Source organism: Acinonyx jubatus, chromosome C1 (genome assembly GCF_027475565.1).
Source record: "Acinonyx jubatus isolate Ajub_Pintada_27869175 chromosome C1, VMU_Ajub_asm_v1.0, whole genome shotgun sequence".
NCBI classification, from domain to species: Eukaryota; Metazoa; Chordata; class Mammalia; order Carnivora; family Felidae; genus Acinonyx; species Acinonyx jubatus.
In genome coordinates, this window is record NC_069381.1 from 147,016,281 (window position 1) to 147,037,055 (window position 20,775).

General features: G+C 40.8%; 1 protein-coding gene across 2 annotated transcripts in view; it reads right to left on the reverse strand.

Moving 5' to 3' along the window:
- LY75 (lymphocyte antigen 75) overlaps positions 1 to 17,349 on the reverse strand; it is a 133,693-nt gene extending 116,344 nt beyond the window's left edge. For both annotated transcript variants that reach the window (XM_027055664.2, XM_027055663.2), the window contains exons 1-4: positions 17,220 to 17,349; positions 11,418 to 11,789; positions 5,476 to 5,646; positions 2,029 to 2,193 (exon numbers count right to left, since the gene is read on the reverse strand). In XM_027055664.2, the coding sequence (XP_026911465.1) occupies positions 2,029 to 2,193; positions 5,476 to 5,646; positions 11,418 to 11,789; positions 17,220 to 17,313 (802 nt within the window). In that variant the 5' untranslated portion in view covers positions 17,314 to 17,349. The remainder of the gene's footprint in view (positions 1 to 2,028; positions 2,194 to 5,475; positions 5,647 to 11,417; positions 11,790 to 17,219) is intronic.
- Between the last annotated feature and the right edge of the window lie 3,426 nt (positions 17,350 to 20,775).

Here is a 20,775-nt window from a genome sequence, read left to right on the forward strand (position 1 = left end):
TGACAAAGGTACCTCTTTAATCTATAATTCAATGCAATTCCAAAGTCCCAATAAAGTTTTTCATTGAGATTAATAAGCTGATCCTTAAATTCATAGAAAAGAATAAGTGGTTAAAAAATAGCCAAGGCAATTCAAGAAAAAAAAAATGAGAGGACTTGCTCATCCATATTTACCATGCAGCTGGCATAATTAAAACAGTGTGGAACAGACACATAGACAGACAAGTAGACCAAAGGAATAGAATGGAGAACCTAGAAATAACCCACATGTAATAGGGGAGTTTATATTTATTAGAGGTAGAATAATAAATTTTAGGGAAAAATGTAAAATAAATAGTGCTTGATTAACTAACATCCATGTGGAGAAAGACAAATTAGATTCCCACCTCTAGAAATTTTATTTCAAATGGATTATGGATGTAAACATGAAAAGCAAAATTTAAAACTTTTAGAAGAAAAATGAGAGGTTACGTTTATCATACTAGGGCTAAGAAAGAATTTGCTAAATAATATAAATAAGCACAAAACATTATGGAAGAGACTGACTGACCAAATTAAAAGTACCATATTTTTAAATAATAAGAAGCAACAAAAGTGAAAAGACCAAAGACTAGGAAAAGATATTTGTAATCCTACAGCAAAAGATAAGTGTATATAAAGAATTACTATAGATCAATAAGAAAAAGGAGGCAAACAACTCAAAAAGAAGGCAAAGGATATCACCTGGCAGATTATAAGCTGAAAACCTGAATGCCTAATAAACACAAGGCACAAAACCACATGAATTATCAGGAAAATATAAAAGACAAATGAAATAACCATTTCACATTAATCACAATGGCCAACTAAGTCTGACAACATCAAGTGCCTGCAGAGGTGTAAATGAATACAGCCACTTTGGAAAGTAATTTGGAATTTTGATTACAGGTGAAGAGATGTGCACCCCATGACTAAGCAATTCCTACTCAAGTAAAAATCTCATACATGTCTACCCCATGAGACACATATGAGGATGTTCCTTACAGTGGTATTTGTAATAGGAAAAGCTGAAAACAACCTGTTTCTCAATAGGGGGATGGATAAATTGTGGTTTATTCATACAAGGTAACAGCAGCAGTTGACAACGTATAAACTTACATATGGGTAAATAAGTATTTGTATCATTTAAAAACCTAGATACGTTTTTATATCTGTTTTAATCTATGTTTTCATATCTGTGTATTATAGATCTATATAATGAAAACATATGCCGTATTTATACATATATATGTTATAAAAGCACTCAAAGAATGGTTATTTTGAGACGTGGTCATGGGTTTTCAACTCTATTAACATTTTATTTCTTTAAAGGGAGGGAAGCAAGGAAAGAGGGACGGAATCAATCCATGTAATGCAATATGACAAATGTTAGTGTACAACGAGTGTGTAAAGTCAGGGCGGTGGTTATACAGGTCTCTTTTAGGTTATATTCTATTTTTGTATGTACAAGTTTTCACAATTAAAAATGTTTAAATTACCACCATCACCCCACAAACAAAATAAAACAAAATTCTATCCACTCTATGTGTCCATTCATTAAACCATTTGCAGATTTCTTAATTCTCTCCTTGCCTTTGAGTATGGCACTCCTCTACCCAACCACAAGAACGTTTCACTGAGGCCATCTAGTGTGACTCAGCCATGTTCGTTACCTTCCTTGAGTTCTCCACTTTTCAATGTTCAAACTGTTTAATGTTCACCTTTTACAAAACCTTTTCTCTTAGGCTTAGGGTAGCAGTTTAATCTTGCTACCTCACTCCATTTTCTGAGCAATAACTTCTTTTTGCTCTCCAACATGAAATGCAGTTTCAATGGATAGAATGTGATTCTATTAATACCTTTTTGCTTGAGGGCTTCAGTGTTGATGTTTAGATCCCAAGAAAAGACAGAAAGATATATACACAAATCAACATACCCAGGTATGAAAATAGAGGTAGACAGATGGCATCTTTACAATCCCGGCAATTTGGTCTACCACATGCAAACCTACCTTTAAGATAAGTTAATTCATCAGCATCACTGATGCTCAGTAAGTTAGCTCCTTGATTCTGACATGAAACATAAGCTTCCTTCCAAGAAAGAGATGCCTGAGTATTAAATTGGTAGCAACTTCCAATCTGCTCATTCTTTTCCCAATTATCTTCACAGCCATTTTCTGTTGATAAAAAGATATGTTAGCCATCATGAAGTAAGGGCGTAATGTTTTATATTACTAAGAATGTTTACCAATACTGCAATTCAATTTCCATCTTCTTAGGATACACTAAAATTGAAGTTTATTGTTCAAATGACCATGTTTTGATTCTTTGGTTACACAAAGAAATTTTGAAGTCATAGGAACCAAATGACCTTGGCTGATGAAAGCTTCCACTCTCCTATCCTCTACTCTCCCATTATCCCCTACCAATTACAATGCCATATTTTAGCCCCTGCCTGCCCTCTGCCTAAACGTAGGAGTCTTCAACTGTGTTCACATTGTTAAACTCCTGAGCTGATGAAAAACAAGTTCACTTGCAGATAGCGGCAGACGGCAGAGGGGTTTGCCACAGTTTGCAGTGAAACTCCTGTGTGTATGTGTGTGTGCAGACATGGTACTTAAATGCCCATAATGTAGAACCCAAGTGACTACCTTATTTGAAAAACTCAGTCTGCATTTTTCCTTAATATATTAACAGAGGATTTAATAAATGACATATAATATTATACAATCAATATTACATATGTATATGTATACATGTGTGCATACGTATACAGACGTACATGTTCGTTGTATAATGTGCATATTATTTTCTTCAACAAATACTTAGGCGCACCTGGGTGGCTCAGTCAGTGAAGCATCCAATTCTTGATTTCGGCTTAGGTCATGATCTCATGATTTGCGAGATTAAGCCCCGAGTTGGGCTCTGTGCTGACAGCATGGAGCCTGTATGGGATTTCCTCTCCTCTCTCTGCCCCTCCCCCTGCTTTCTCTCTCTCTCAAAATAAATGTTAAAAAAAACCCAAATATCTAAAAGCAGTTACAATTCCAGACAAAGACCCTTCAAATTATTTCTTATATGAGATATACAGATCTTGATACAGCTGGTTCAAAAACATACTTAGAGACTCCCATATACTGTCTAGAAGAGGAAACCTAATATAGGCTATATCGTATGTGTCCCAGGCTCCACTCTGGGGGTTTTGCAAAGAGCCTCCCATCATCAGTCACATATCACATGTTAGACTCATGGCCTTTCAAGCTGGAAGGGCCCTCCTAGGTCATCTTGTCTAATGCTCTCATTTCACAGATGGGAACAAAGATCTAGAGTTGCTTGTGGCAGAGCTGTGATCAGAGCACTGGTCTCTAAATCTACTCTTGTTGATCTTCTGAACAGCATACGCTGCTTCTTCAGTCACTTTTGAATGGCCTAAATAGCAATATAGGTGGTTGTGACATTTGGTGAAAACAAAATAGGTAGATTTGCAAGTACATCGCCTCAAGTCTCCTTATTACCACTGGAGCCCTATGCCTGAAATCCGGAAGCTTCCGGGGGATGGCAGTATGTCTGCTATAAAATATAATCTACATGGTTTAGGAATCCTCAGCTTTGAGAAACTCACAGTCTTACTTCGTCCCTAAAAAGAACTCTGAGAGGTATATGAATGCATTAATACCTCCCATTCTCACCCCACCACCCAAAAGAAGCTAAAGACACTGATACTCATAACAGTCAAGGAAGCAAGGTGTAGTGGAATAAATATGTGGGGAATGAGTGTCAGGAATCCTGGAATCTCCACCAGACTCCATATGAATGTGGTCTGATCCTGACAGACCATGTCATCAATCTGGGTCTGCCGCCCCTCACCTGAGAATTGAGGGATTGCACTGGATAACCTCTATGCTCCCTTTCACATCTAAAATTTCTGATCCAGACTATAATGAGGTTTAAATGAAATCAGTGCCTAGTTGACCAAACTCTGCCTCATATCAGTTATAATTGAAGCAAACATCAGCGTTTATCTTTTAGTAGGTTCTGGGTGTTGAAAAGCCTATGCCTCTACCTGGAATAGTAATTCTCAAAGTGTGGTCCTCAGACCAGTATCCTCTGGGAACTCATTGAACTGTGAATTCTTGGGCCCCACTCCAAAGCTACCAAATTATAATTTCTGAAGGTGGGCTCCAGAAATCTTTGTTCTAACAAACTTTCCAAGTGATTCTGCTGCAGAACCATTTTCTCAGTATAACCTCTTCTAGTTGCTTAGAACTCTTCATTTTGAAGCTCAGCTTCCTTAAAGAGGAATCAGCATTACTAATACCAGTAGACTGGCTACTGAATGAGGCATGATATAGTATAGTTATTTGGGTCAAGGAATTCAGAACTGGGTTTCCTAGATTTGAATCCTAGTTCTGAAATGTATTTGTTATGTGACCTTAGGCAAGTGCTGTAATTCCCCTGTGCCTCACTTTGGTCATCTGTGAAATGGGGATAAATAGTGGTGCCTACCTTATAAGGTTGTGTGAAGATTGAATGAGTTGATATAGTTTGAGTGCTCAGAATGGTATCTGACACTTGGTAAGGCCCTAAAAGCATTAACTATTATTACCTAGGTCTGGAGATTTTTCCTTTCTCTTTGTTATACATTCTTCCAAACTACTGACCACTTAAAAATATTTCTGGGGCACTTATCACATGTCAGGTACTGTGATCACCTGTAACTCTTACCTGACTGGTGATAAAATATGTCTCAGTTATATGCCAGATAATGAATCAACTGCTACTTTGGTCTCTCTCTCTTTCTAAAGAACAGTGAACTCTTTAGCATGTCGTGAATAGTTTGCGTCTAGTAAGAAGCAATTAGAAAAAATGCTCTGCTCAACACACACAAATAGCAGAAGGAACAGTGTCACCAATTTTGAGAGGGCCAGGGATATGGGTCTCTTTTGTCCCCTACTCTCTACTTCAGGCCATAAATATACTTAAGTGTCTATCATCCTAAGAGTGTTTCTTTAACCTATCTACCCCACAAACCACCATCTTTGCTCTTTTTCTATTTCATAAACCTTAAGAGGCTTTCTCTCTTATTCACGCCTGTCCACTACAACTTAGCTTCTATGACCAATGGTCTTTTGAAACTGCTCTAATGAAGGTCAGCAGCAATTTCCTAACTGCTCATGCCTTTTCCACTTCCTATTCCTGAGGTATCTATGCTACAGACACTCCCTCCTTCTTTGTCTTCCATGATACCATCCTGTCTTGGTTCTATTCTTGGCCTACTCCTAAAAGCAAGCTCATAGCTACACATTATTTCCCTCTTCCCTCAAATATATATTTTTTCTCTAGGATAATATTTGTTGCAGTCATTTGTGAGTCATCTTGGACTCTTCTTTGTCCCTTTTGCTTCACAGAAATGGTATCCATTGTCTCTCTCTATATAAAGCCTGTTAGCCCATACATACCTGGTATTAAGCAGATGCCCCACTTTTGATCATACTCATAATTTAAGGTGGTTGCACACCATGGCCCACCATGATTTTCATCACGAATGCACTCATGATGCCAGGTCCCATTAACTAAGAATGGAAATTCACAAGGTCTTCCATAGGAGTTCCCATCTCTGGTATATATCTCTGTGGTGTGGGGAGGAAGGAAAGGAAAGTTAAAAACTGGACAATCACCTTCATTTAACTAATTCCTAAATTTTCTGTGAAAGAAAGACTGTTGTTTGCGCTTAAGAGAATACACTATCAGGGTGCCTGGGTAGCTCAGTGAATTAAGCATTCGACTCTTGATATTGGCTCAGGTCGTGATCTCGCAGTTGTGAGACTGAGCTCAAGCCTGGCATTGGGCTCTGTGCTGAACATGGAGGTTGCTTGGGATTCTCTCTCTCCCTCTCTCTCTGCCTCTCCCCTGTTTGTGTTCTCTCTCTCTCTCTCTCTCTCTTTCTCTCTCTCAAAATAAATAAACTAAAAAAAATAAATAATAAAAAAAGAGAATACAGTAAGTAAGTTGCACAGCGTAGAAATTCAGAGCATGGAAGCTGACTGGTCGGATCTGTACTTGAATGCTGGCTCCCCCACTGACTGACTGTGCGGCTGTAGCAAGCTCTCTAATTTCTATTAGCCTCAGTTTCTGTATCTGCAAACTAGGAATAATAGTATCTAGCTAATAGGTTTATTCAAGAGGATTCAATGAGATAATCCATGTAAAGCATCATTTATTATGGTGTGATAAAAAGCTAAATGATCCTGGCTTGATCCTGCAGGGATCAACTGATTACCATGGGTGGAAGACTACTTCACCAGAAGGGGATCTCTGCCTGAGACTAAATTTACATTTTAAATTATTTTATTTAGTAAGAGTGGGGCCAGAAAAATACCTTGGAGTCACTGAGGGTGGGTGTGGACTTTGGAACCAGGTGTAGTTAGGCAGATGGACGCATAGCCCCATTGCTCACAGACTGGTGGTAGAACTGAGGTTGTGGGTTTTGAGGAAGTGGGAGAAAGAACAGCTGGATTTCTGAGATGGTTCTTGGAGAAGAGCGGGGCACGGTAATTCATGTTATAAAAGAAGAACCAGCTTCGTCTGGGAAGTCATGGGACTGGCTGGTGGCCAGAGAGGTATTAGTACCAGGTTTTCATTTTGTTTTATTTAAATTCAAGATAGTTGTCATACAGCGGAGTCTTGGCTTCAGGAGTAGAACCCAGTGATTCATCCCTTACATATGACACCCAGTGCTCATCCTAAACAATGCCCTCCTTAATGCCCCTCACCCATTTAGCAATCCCCCTACCCATCTCCCCTACAGCAACCCTCAGTTTGTTTTCTGTATTTAAGAGTCTCTTATGGTTTGCCTCCTTCTCTGTTTTTATCTTATTTTTCCTTCCCTTCCCCTATGTTCATCTGTTGAGTTTCATTTTAATAATTTGCCCTGGTGCATGGATAAAAACTAAAAAATTATTCCAACCACAAATATGCCTGGAAATACTAAAGAAAGTGCTCAATATTTATGCAGATAACAGTTCTCTTGGAAAGGGGCTTTTATAGAACAGCTAGCTATGTAATTATTTTGGTCACCTTTTTCCAAACCCTTAATTTGTTTAAAACCAAGGTCATTATCAGATCAAATAGTGGCTATTAGGTAAAGCATAATAGTCAGATCTTATCACCCTTTACCAGGCTATTAGGGTCCATCAAAATGTCTCACAGATTTGCTTAAAAGTGTACTTAAGATAGTATTTGATTCCACGTCCTTTATCATTCTCAAATATTCAGTTAACTGAAGTATGAGACTTGATTTAACAGTTTAGAATACATTAAGCAGTAGTACAGCAAAAAGTAAGAATAATCCAGACGCTTTTATTTACAAACAATCTTTTAAGGGACACTGGTTTTATTTTCCTCTGACATATAAATGATTTTGGACAGGATATTTCCGTTAAAGAGTAATTTGGCCTTACATTTTATAATAAATCTGCTTACTACCTGTGTTCTATTTTTAATGATACCAAAGCTCCCAATAGTTCATGACAATTTCTCTTCCAACATTATAGTACTTAAAAGGAGTCCCTGAACACAGCAAATATTACTTGTAGAACCCTCAGTTTCTTCCTTTTTAAAAAATCTTGTGTTTCTGTAATACAGAGTGCTTTCACATACATTTCTTTTACTTGCTCCTTATTATAAACCTATGAGATCTATAGGGCATGTATTACACTTTTTTGTGAAATCTCCATTTTTTGCAATGTAGTTAAATAAAACATTCACTAAACTGTAAGTGACAAGGATGGGAACTGGCTCCCTCATTAGAGTCCTTGACATGTTAAGCACAACTTGTGACTTTAACGGCTGCCTTCTCAGGTTTCAAGTTCTGTTTCATACCTTAAAGCTGGGTTTCAATTAAAAAACTCTCCTATTCACAATATCGTTTGAAGAATGATAAGGATATAGCAACCACCACATCAGTAGCAGCTAACTTATGCTAAATGTTCACAAAGAGGTTTATTCTCACACATTTTTCACTGCTGCTGGACCTCTTAAATCCTATGGGTTTCCCTAGAGAGACAGCCTTTTCCTGAGAAGAATCTTCTCTGAATGTGTGAATTTATGATGATCGCACTCTCAAAACAACAGCTTATTCTGAAATAGGTACAAATTGGTGAGTTGAATCACTTACATGGAAAACTAACATTAATTTCTTCTGCAACATGAGGCAAAATAGCTTCAATGGTCAAAGAGGTTGGCAGGCTCGCAAGAGTTGTTCAAAATTCAGACAGTTCTCCACTAAATTCAATTTCCTCTGGATTCACCAAATATTCAAAATTTCAAGGCTGCTAGTGAGCTCAAGATATCTTAATGATATACACATTTATCTGGAGGCTGGTCAAAGGCAATTCATTCATAAAGTTTATACAACTAAAGTTTTCTCTGAGATGAACATGACTCACACGGGATGGGGGTTGGAGGAAGGCAACCCAGGAAACAATGACAAATAATTTTTCTCATATTATAAGTAAAGACATTTATATTGCAAATACAAGGGAGAAATAAAAAAGCTATATTTGGGGAATTCAATTATGGTGTTGAGCACTGCTTTGCTGTAACAAGTTTGGGTAACCTTGGACTTCACTCTATTGGGACTCTTAAGTCTTATCTTTCTTATCTCTAGACAGCTAGCTAGACAAAAGGCAGGGCAGAGACCAATATGCAGAGTCTGACAGAGTAGTGCCAGAGAAAGCCCTTAACTGAAGACAGTAGTCTCTAATCTAAGAGCAGGAAGGGACTACATAAATTTAAAAGAGTAAAACTGCCAGGACTTAATATGTGATTAATTTAGTAAGAGAGGAAAGCAGGACAATTCCAGGGTGACTTGTAGATTCCTGACACACACGACTTGGATGGTACCAATCATCTGGAAAGGAATAGAAAAGAGGAGGTAGGTTTGACCCTGGCTTCTGTCCAGATTAAAACTTGAGGTGTGTGCTGATGAGTCAGAACTATGAGAGCCTTTTCTCAGAAATCTCTAAAGTTCTTATTTGAAAATCCAGTGTTCCAAATATTGTATTTGGTAAGGTCAAGAAACACTTTGTGCCTGTGGGCACTGCTTAGTTCTTTCTGGGTTGGTACCCCAAGTGGGTTCTTAAACTTTTTTTGTGCTCCTGATAACTTTGGCAGCTAGATGAAATGCACAGGTGCCCTTCTCAGAAGAATATTACAAATGCATAAAATAAACCCCATAGGATTACAAAGAAAATCAGTTAGACTGAAATTAAGGTCTTGGGGTACTTAAGGAATTTACGATTACAACTACATCCCTCAAAAGAATCAGGAGCAGGAGACAGAAAGAGCCCTGCCGAGAAAATAATACTGTCTGATCTTTGAACAAATTCGATGAAACAAGTCAAATCCAGTTCAAAAGGCATTTTTGTGTCATTCCATGTTTTCTCTTAGTTGCCAAACTGGAGAAACGCTTTCAAAGTACAAAATTTAAACTTGCCATTAAGTGGTATCCAAATAGCAATTGCTTTTTTTTTTTTTTTAACGTTTATTTACTTTTGAGACAGAGAGAGACAGAGCATGAATGGGGGGAGGGTCAGAGAGAGAGGGAGACACAGAATCCGAAGCAGGCTCCAGGCTCCGAGCTGTCAGCACAGAGCCCGACGCGGGGCTCGAACTCATGAACCACGAGATCATGACCTAAGCCGAAGATGGACACTTAACCGACTGAGCCACCCAGGCGCCCCTAGCAATTGTTTCTTAATGTTAGGAGGAAGCTGGCTAGCAAAAACAGACTTGTTCAATGACTCAAGGATCGAGGATTAAAAAAAGGAAAACCCCATATCTAATTCTCCAATATTTTCCCGTTAATAGCAGAACCTGACATCTCAGAAGCAGATGCATCTTCAGTAGGAAATAGAAATAGGTTACCACAGGAGAAAAATTTGTGTGTGTTATGGGAAGGACAGAAAGCCAAATTTAGCTTAAGTGAGCTTTAAGAGAAAAGAAAAATCCCTGTGAAGCTATATAAATTTACAAAGAAGAGCAAAGGTGAGATAAGGGTTAAGCCTTAGATAAGATAATTAAATATATATTTATATATAAACATTTGATGTAATTCAGAACAAGATGATGAAAAAGATTTGCTTGGGTGATACCAAATTACATTTAGAGGTTTAAAAAAAATAAATCTACTCCTTCTGACTTGGAAAGTTGTTATAATCCAGTTTCTAGATGCAGAACAAAGTTCATGATCAGCTATGTCATAGGCAATATTCATATACAGTTGACCTTCCAATAACATGGGTTTGAACTGCACAGGTCCACTTATATGTGGATTTTTTTCTGATAAATACGGTACAGTACTGTAAATGTATTTCTATTCCTTATGATTTTCTTTTCTTTTTTTAGTTTATTTACTTATTTTGAGAGAGAGAAAAAGAGAGAGCATGAGTGGGGAAGGGGCTGAGAGTGAAGGAGAGAGAGAATCCGAAGCAGGCTCCGACTTGGGGCTGGATGTCACCAACTGTGAGATGATGACCTGAGCCAAAATCAAGAGTCAGATGCTTAACTGACTGAGCCACCGAAGCACCCCTCTTTATTATTTTCTTAATAGCATTTTCTTTCCTCTAGGTTACTTTATTGTAAGAATACATTATGTAATACATATACAAAATACGTGTTAACTGTTTATGTTGTTGGTAGGCTTCCAGTCAACAATAGGTTATTAGTAGTTAAGTTTGGGTGAGTCAAATTTTCAATTGCACGGGGGTCAGTGCTCTTAACCCCCACATTGTTCAAGGGTGAACTGTATTTATTTTTGAAAGCAATTGAGAAAAAGTCCACTCTTAAAATGCTGAATCATAAACACAAACATTAAAGTGTGACCGCCATGCCAAAAATAGAAATAAACTCACTCACACGAGGTCTTTAAGTTTTTCCATTACATAAAAATCTGCCAAGGAGAAATACATTTTCTTTTTTCTTTCTTTTCTTTTCTTTTTCTTTCTTCTTTTTTAACTTATAAAAAGTTTGATTTTACTAGGTCATTTGAATTTTATCCTGTATGAAGAATTTCCTGTTACTCTACCATTTCTTTCCCTCTGGAGTTCAGAATGTAATCATAGGAAATACATATACTCAAGCATCAGAGAGATTTCAGATGCTAGGTTTACTACAGAGTGACTGTGTGACCTCTGACGAGGTACCTAACCTCTTCTGTAAAATAGGAAAAACAGCACCAACCTCACATGGGTAGCCCAATGTTACTGCACTGTGCCTGAAACTGAATGCTAGCTCACTGCCCTTACCAACGCATGACTTTATTTGTGATCAGTTGTGCAGGTTCAATGTCACATTTACCAAACCCAACAGCAAATGACTAAAGTCCCTCTCCAATACTCACCATGGTAAGGCTGGTCACAGAGGTTTTCCTCTGTGCCTCCTTTCTTCCAGACGTCAGATGAATTTGTACTTGCTATAGCATGTCCATTCTTCAGAGCCAATCTGTACTGGGCAGCTCCGTACAAAGAGTAGTGCTCACATTTCCACCACAGCATGGCACTGGAGTCACAGCTGAACATTCTCAAGGAGTCTGTAGGTTTAGTAATATCTAGCCCCAGGCACTTCTGGGATTGCAAATGAAAGAGGCGATGCTGGGACACCCACTTCCATAACATGTCCCTACTTCCATCACAGTCCGTTGCTATTATCCAGTCATTCAGTGGCTTGATGCACTTGCCCATGTTTTCATTGACAACGGTGAATGGATCATTGCCTGAGTCAAGACAGACAGTTAAAGAAGACATTTCAGGATTCTGAACTGTGTGGTTAGTGTGCCTTGGCCCCTGCTTGCTGAGGGGAGTCTGAGCACTCCGGGATTACTCCCACCCTCCAACATCTATAAACTGCAATGCACTTACACAAGGTCAGAGGACAGTGGTAGTCAGAGAGGCAGTATAGTGTGGATTAAGAGCATGAGCCAGTCTGCCTAGGTTCATAGTCTGCCTCTGCTACTTATTACCCATGTGATCAGGGCAAGTTATCTAACCACTATGCCTCAGTTTCCTCCTTTGTAAAATAGTACTTCCATATGGTAGATATTAGGTTAAAATGAGCTTATACAGGTAAAGCACTTAGAATGGTATGTCTATTTTTATTGTTGTTCCGTGAAATATCTGCCCCCCCCCCCTTATTTAATGAGATGAAGAAACTCCTTCGTTTTCATCTTCCTTAGAGAGATGGTCTACGATCAATGAAAAGTATCCTGAACCTATTCAGGACCACAGTTCTGTCTGGCTTATATTAGCTACTATGGCAGGGTAAATTATTACATGGCATGAACGTGTCTCAGAGGAGATGGAGAGACTTCTGAGGGGGCAGAAGTAGAATAGTGGGGTAAAGGGATGAGAGGAAATGAAGATCTGGATTCTGAGGGTAGGAGGGACTGTGATCAGCTCTACCTTAGCACCCACAGGAACGTGATGAGAAGCCGTGGAGAGGGGTCGGGAGAGTGCTGTGTGGATCACCTACGGAGGCTGAGGCTGAGCCTGAGCTCCAGAAATCACCTGGGATTCAGAATTCAACAGCCAGGAGGTTTGGACAGTGGGAAACTCCAAAGTGATGAGCATAAGCTGAAGGCGAACGAAGGGACCTCCCTGAACGCTTCCCTGCCACTTTTGCATAAGTTGGGGAAGACCTGAGTAATGACAAAAACTGAAGTTCTGCTAACTTGGTGGAATGGGAGCTCAGAATAAAATTTAATCTGATTCTATGAAAATAAAGTAATGCATGGTTTCTTGCACACCTGAGCTTGTGGAACAGGATTCACATCTGTTACAACAACTTACAGTTGAACAATTTGGCCAGTGCTTTAGAAAGAAAAATTTTTTGAAGTTATAGCACAAAAGTTCATGTTGCTGAGAGGAAAGCTGAAAGACAGTTAAACAGTCATTGTCAGTGAACCAAAGGGTTCAGCAGAAGGACCTGTAAATTTTTAGTTCCCAAAAGGCACTTTCATTTTGATGCCAGCTTCACAATCATTGATTTTACTAATGCTACATACCTTTTCTGATAATAATTCACAGGCTTTCAGAGTTAAAAATTCTTATACGAAGGACTTGAGGGGAAATTTCACCATATAAATAATAACTATACCATTAAGTCAAATCTCAGCTTTAACTTCGAACAGAATTTTTTGCTTTAAATAGCAGCAGCAGCAACAAGAATAGGAACAACTACAAAATCCTGTAAAACTTTAAGTTACTTCTGCTTTCAACTCTGTATTTTAAAATATTACGTAAGGCTGCAGCTAGGTGTCTTGGTCATAGCAACTTCCATCCCTCACCCTTCCTTCTTGGACATTTCTCTGCCATTCTCTGCTTTATGGACACCATTTGGGAGGATAGTTAACAAAAAGAGGAAAACATACTTAGAAGATTATCGCTCACAATTTCTCCAGTGTGCTTCTCCTACATATTCAATATCGACGCAGACCCATGAGGTACTTTCTTCCCAAACTATTCTCTCACTTCTCCAAGATAAATCTCGTATTCCAAAGTATCAGGAGTTACTGGAGAAAAAAAAGAAGTCTGCTTCTACAGGAGAATAGGCTGCCACCTCCCTTGCTGGAACATTTCCCTCTGTTGCCCTGTGGTCTCACTGCCTTCTTTCGTGGGCACTCTGCTCTGTGCCCTTTGATCCCAGATAGGTGAGCTGGGCCAGCAGGAGTTTTGCTATCTTTGCAGTGTTTCAAAGTTCTTTCAAGTTGCCTTTGCAGAATCCAATAGATTAGCTATAGCTCTTAGTATAGTGGCACAAGCAGTGGAATACGAGTTAGGGGTGCTAGGTTGAAGACCTACCTCCACTACCAGTTAGCTGGTAGAGATGTTGGGGAAGTCACTTAATCTCCCCAGGGTCTTCGTATCTCCAAATGTAAGATGAAAGCAGAGAAGTTTAAGATACCTTAGCCACTTTCAGTACTAATATCCTATGCTTCCACAAGATAAGTTTTCCTAGCCTTTCAGGTTTTACTGGTCTTTGCCAAGTTCATTGTATATTGTTCTTAAACAGATGTCCACAACTTTATTATGTCATGCTAATGCTAGTAGCATTTTAGGTCATCCTAATCCCATTAGCATCAGGTATGTGCACCTAGGTAACAGTGATGCTTTATAAATACTCTTTGGAAGTGAAAAAAAAAAAATTACCCTTTCCCATTTACTGTATGTTTTACTTCTGGGACACCCATAGACTGAAGAAGTTTGTAGGAACTCTGAAAGACTACAGGAAAGGTATGGAATGGCATGGAAAAGCTATGTAAAAGAGGAGTTGCCAAGCTTCTTACCTAATTGTAACATCTATGATCATAAATACTTGCCTCATTTTAAATCTGTCTTTTAACTATTTACAATCAATGTTTGACATCCATAGAGTTCCCTTAGCACATACATTAATTATTGATATGATTTAAGGAAACTTGCCATTAGCCTTCATACATAATGTATGTGTAAGCATTCATACATAATATATAAGGTAGGGAGAGTCGTCTTTTTATGATGTTTCCCCATATCATTCCTTACCCTTCGCAGAAGCAGTTCAGTCTGCCTCAGTCTTGTGACCCTATCGGGATGGTAGAGCTGAAGGGTGGGAAGGACTGAGGAAGTGTGAAAATAATTCCTTATTTATAAAATGTGTTAAATAAGGGTAAATAAAATATTTCAGAAATATATTACACTTTGAAAAGGTAATTACACAGCAACTTATAAAAGATTCTTTATTGACAACCTTATGTTGCATCTTATTCATGTTATCTTATAATATATCCCAAACGGAATTTTAATGTTTACTTCCACATACAATATTTGGGCAAGTCTAAAAGGCAGAGGTTGATGAAAATAAGCCTCATCATCCCTAGTAGCATTTTTATATGCTTCATTTCATAGAAATATTCTAGTGGTATCTGAGAGGAAATGGCTAAGTAGTATTATCATATATTGAAAACGAGTTTTTAGTATTCCACATTCATCAAAGGAAAACTATCTCCTATTGCCTAATCATTAGGTAATTCTTGTCTTACCTAAACAAAAGAGGTCTGCACATTCCAAAGAGAAGTTGGACATCAACATTTTATAATCACAGACAAATGGAGAGGGAGATAGAGGCAAGAAGGATGAAGATTGCAGTATTTTTAGTTTCAGGGGAACTTCTAGAGCCCACAGTGTTAAGAATTTCATGGAGTCACCACCATGTACACAGATCATAGATGTGGAGTAGGAAAGAATCAGAAGTTTGGGTTTGTCAGTTCAAAAACAGGTCCTGAAGTGACCTTGGGTCCATGACAATCTACTAGGAGTCAGGAAGTCATGGCATTCAGATTGGGTGTTATGGGCTGGTGAGAACCTCAGGAGTCCTAGAAGGATTGGTTTACTTCAAGCTATTAGCTCTCCCAGGAGGCCAAAAAGTAAACCAAGCAATTGGGATTTCCCCAAGGGCACAGAACAACTACTAGGTGTTGAAATTAGGTGTTTCAGCACCTGAGCAACACAGGCCTCCTGCACAAACCTAACGGCATACATGTGACAGAGTGCATGCCATTACCAGCATCGTGAAGCTGACACACTGCCAAACAAATTACTCAAATGGCTAGGGTTTCAAAATTCCAGTGCTTCCCTTAATGGGACCACAAGTCTGGTCTGAGGGTGTAGTAAACAGACCAGAGCAGCTACTAAGGGTGAAGAAGGATTCAGGAAATCAAATACCTGTCAGGACCTAGTGCAAGAAGAATGGAGTTAAGCTGATGCTCTTTGCTTTGGGGTGATGAGAAAGGCCAGGGATTGCAGAGACTGCAAAAATTAAGGAAATCTTGAGTTCTGTGGGGGAGACAAAAACAGATAAGACTAAAGCAGAAGTAGATGGAAACCAAGTCTTCGGTGACAGAAAGGTCAGGGTGTTTTGACTGTGGTTAGTTGTGGCAGTGAAATATTTCTACCTGGATTGTGGGCAGGTGGAATAGAATTCTCACAGCCAGTAAAGGACTTTTGGCAGTTTCCAACAGGGAGGGTCAAAGGAGAATGGAGAAGTGTGAATCAGATCAGCATTCACTAAAAGGTCCTTGTTGTAGATAGGGTGATGTCACTCACACTCTGGGAAGCTTCTTCACATCACGCTCTGTAAAAAGTCTAAATCTGGCAGTAACTTAGTTTAGCTCTTACAGGAAAATAAGAACCACAAGCAGCCTACGGTTTTCAAAAAAGTTCTTACCCATCTTTTACTTCCTCATACAGGAAAAGTGAACAGAAGTGGTAGGTGGTGACGGCCCACTGACCACTCGCTATGCAGTCCGACTAAGAAAGTCCTCGGGGGCATCTTTTGCCAAGGCAAAAAGAAAGTAAAAGCAAACTCCGATTGCTGCCAGGGGGCATGGTGAGGCTGGCACTACCCAGAGCATCAGCGAAGGGAGTCTATTCCTGGTCCTGCTTCCACAGTTAGAGGCAGGAAGGTCTCTGGACAAGCCACCTGCGCTTCAATGTGGGACCGTCAGCCTCGCAGGGGTGTTTTGGAGCTGATAAGGCAGTTAGGGGAAAAGATCGCCGCTCAAGGCTTTAGGGGAGGGCATCATAAAGAAGTTATGATCATTGTCACTTTAGAAGACATGGCTTAACCTGACTTCCTTTTGGACGTGCACGTTGGCGGACGTGCAGCTAAGTTGGGGCATCATTAATCATTCTGGGCGCTATGGGTAGAAAGTTCCTCTAGACACTGAGTGGCCAAGGTGACCAGGAGGCGAAGGAGGGGCGAGACCCGCTGGATGGGGTGTGGGGGTTGCTGAAGAGCCCTTTACTCTAAGGAGGCAAGATTTTGGAGGCTTCAGGACGAGGAAGGGGCGGGGAACCGGCACAGAAAAGGTCATGCGCCTTCCCTAAGGTGGACTGTTCTCTCTCAGCACCAGAAAGGCCCTGCCACCACCACTCCCCCTCCCCACCCCCCCCCCCCCCGCCGCCACCCCTCCATCCTCCAGGCGCCCGAGGGCCAGGGAGCTCCTCCTACCCCAGAATTCCCCTTCGGCTCACATGTTCGGCTCCAGACCCCCGAGGAAAGCAGAGGTGACGAGACCCGGGGCGCCGCCCTAACCCCAACCGAGGAAAGTCGGCAGACCTGACAACTTCGAGGGCCCTAGTCGCCGCCGACCTGGCCCGCCCGCGGTTACCTGCGCGGCCAGAGGGCTCCGCCAGTCCACAGCACCTGAGAAGTAGCAAGAGGAGCCCCGCCGCGCGGCGAAGGGTCGCCCAGCGCGTCCTCATCCTGAGCCGGCCCCAGCAGTCCAACCGGGTCCTCGGGCGCACATGGGACCCACCCCTCCCGCTGCGCCCAGCGGGCAGGGCCGGCGCTTTTGCCTAGAGCCTCCGGGGAATCCCGGCCCCGCCCCGTCCGCCCTCGGCCAATCAGGCGGGGTGGGGCGGGGCAAGTGAGTGGACTCTTTGGCGGGAAGACGAACTTACGCGCACCTTCTAGAGGACCGACCCGCCAGGAGACGGGAAGTGAGCGCAAAGCTAGACTGCAGAGTGTCGCTCCGACTACCGGGCTTGGGGGGTCCTGACCCCCACTCTTCTTCAGTAAAGTTGAGGAGACGCGGCAGTTGCCGGGACTTGACAACTTCCTGGTGTGTGGGTTGGGTTCGTTTAGGACTTTGTTCTCTGCCTAGCGCACCTGTCTGGGAGGACCTCTTGACTGCGGGCTAGGCTGGAGGGGCACCCACATCCTCTCATACCCGAAAGGCGGAAGTCTGCACCCGTAGTGTTGCTGCTGCTATCAAGCCAAGGAATTCAGGTGTCCTTAGTTGCGTCTTGTGTTTTCGGATAGTGCAAATAAAGGCAAGGTAATCGCACTCTGCAGTTTCACCCGCAATTGTTAAAGAATGAAAAAGCAAGAGCTATTTGAGTGAACCTACAATCAATACTTTCAACGATTTAGGCCTTATAACCATCTGACCTTTGCAAGTAAGCTCTTCTCTTAAAAATTAATAATAATAATCCAGTGGAAATGGGAAGTGTGCACCCCAAACCAGCAATGTGAGAATAATATTTATCCTCTCCCTGTGGGAACTGCAATCATCATAAATAGGCTGACCTAAGTTGCCTGGATGTGAATGTCCTATATTCTTAAACCCCATAAAAGCACATGGTGTGTACCCAGAAACACCTTCATTCCTGTCCTCTGAGAGTGAATGCTTCCAGGAGGAGAAGAACATCTAGGTTGCCTCTCCTGATTCTAACTGCCAAGGCTTTGCTGATGATCCTAACCTTGACTCTGGTCTCTCCCCAGACTTGGGGCCTTCAGTTCAGTAAATATATTAAGCACTTGCTATTATGGGGAGGGGCTCCTCCCAGGATAAGATAAAGAGACAACATCCCTGCGGGCTCAAGCTTACTGAGTACTAGGGGAGACTGAGGCACACACAGTTAACTTAGGGCAGAATGAATGGGGAGACTGGACAAAGCTTCAAGGAAGACAGCACCTCAACCTGGGTCTTGGGTAGTGGGTAGGAATTTACCATGCATAGCTGGTTGGAGAAAAATAGTAACAGAATGGCAGGAAAATTGCAAAGCAGGGGCAGAGGACAGCAGTCCAGTATGACCGCCCTTCGGGGTGCGCGCACGCACGCGCGCGCGCGCGCGCGTGTGTGTGTGTGTGTGTGTGTGTGTGTGTGTGTGTGTTAAAAGTAGTTGTGGCGGAGGCCTAAGTGAAAAATGACAGCAGAGAAGTAACTTGTGGAAGTTTCGTGAAGTGCCTTGAATATGATGTCAAAGACTTTGACTTGATTCTCTAGAACTGGGCAATGGAAAGTTCTGAGTAAGATTATCTGCTACTGCCCTGATTCCCTCTGCATTTGTGGTTGCTTGCCTTTCTGATCCTTGGAGCTACTTGACAGTTGTGCTCTTATCTTCTCATTATTACCTTCCTACACTGAGCACAGACCCGATCCAGTGTAAGCTCTCAAAAAAAAAAAAAAATAGTTTACTTACTAAATGAATTCCTAGAGCCACACCTTAGCATAGGGCCATATGAGCTCTTGCTTGCATTATGTTGCAGTAGTTTCTCAGTTGACCTCCCTGCCAACAATTCTCCTCTTAGTCAAAGGAATCTTACACACTGTTTGGAACATATGACCTTTCTTCTGCTCACATCCTTTCAGTGCTAAGTGGGAGTTCAGGAGGATTGTGAATGCCTGAAATTATATACAGTTTTATGAATGCACTTAAAAAAAATTTTTTTTTTTGAGAAAGAGCAGAAGAGGTCCAGGGCTTTCCTGAGAGTCTCAAAGAAGCCTGTGATACAAAAGGAAAACTCATCTAGGATAAAGCAAGCCCCTCTATGATCTGACCCTTTATGTTTATTTACCTTCCTATGTCATTCCTTGGTTCAGTCAACCTGTCTGAATCTGTCTTGCCTTTTCCTATCTCTGCCCATATATCCATATTTTCTCCAATGTAGAATGCTTCTTTTCCTTCTCCTTTGGTTTAGTTCTACCCTTCCAGTTAAGGCCGTGCTCAAATCTCACATTTTATATAAAACGTTTCTAAGAAGGACCCTAACCCATGGGGATTCCAAACATCTGGATAATATGCATTCTGTTCACTTCATATTTAACACGTAGTGCCTCTTGCTGTTTGAGTAATCCCCCCTTATTTGTGGTTTTGCTTTCTGTGGTTTCAGTTACCCTCAGTCAACCACAGTGCGGATGATGCTTTTTCTGATGTGTGGTCAGGAGGTCAATAGTAACCTAAATCTACATCACTACATCATTTGGCTCATTTCATCTCATATGTAGGCATTTTACAATCTCACATTATCAATAGGACGATGAGTATAGTACAATATTTTGAAGAAAGAGAAAGAAGAGAAACCACATTCACATACTTTATTGCAGTATATTGTTATAATTGTTTTTATTAGTTACTATTATTAATCTCTTAGTGTACCTAATTTATAAATTAAGTTTTACAGTTACATGTTATAAATTAAGCTCTGCAGTTACATGTGTACTGATACTCCACCTAGGTTATATGTCTTAAATAACTACTTATTGTCTATGGTGACAATAGAAAGCAGTGTATCCTTCAAGTCTTACCTTGAATGTCACTTGTTCAAAGAAATCTTTCTTGACTCTGCAGTCTAGGTCAACTTCCTCTGTGATTGGTTCAGAGTACATCCCACACTTTGTCTTGATAGCACTTAGCATAGCTGGATTAAACAATTATGCACTTGCTCACTTGCTGAATGTCTGTCTCCCTTTCTAGGCTGCAGGACCCCTGACGGCGGTGACTCTGTCTGTTTAGACACATCTCTGTTCCTGGCACCTGGCCCACAATTTGCTGGATGAATGCCTGAACAAATATATGGTAAGTGCCTCATAAAGGATGAATGAATAAATAAATACCTGGTAAATATCTCCTAATTTGCTGGATGAATAAATAAATAAATATATGGCAAATGCCTAGTGCAGGCAACAGGAGGTCTGGGCATTTAAAAAAGGGAGAAATCAACTGTGGTGGGTGGGTGAGGGTCTTCAGGCACCAAGCTGAATGTCCTTCGATGAGTAAAATTCAGTAGATAGAGGTGGTGGGAGGATACTCCATTGCTGAGGGAATGATGTGAGCAAAATCACAGACATCTGCCACCCACTGGGTGCCAGGCCATCGTGCTGACAGTTTCCAATGTGCTCTTTTATTTGATAGTCATTCTATGAAGGAACTATTATTATC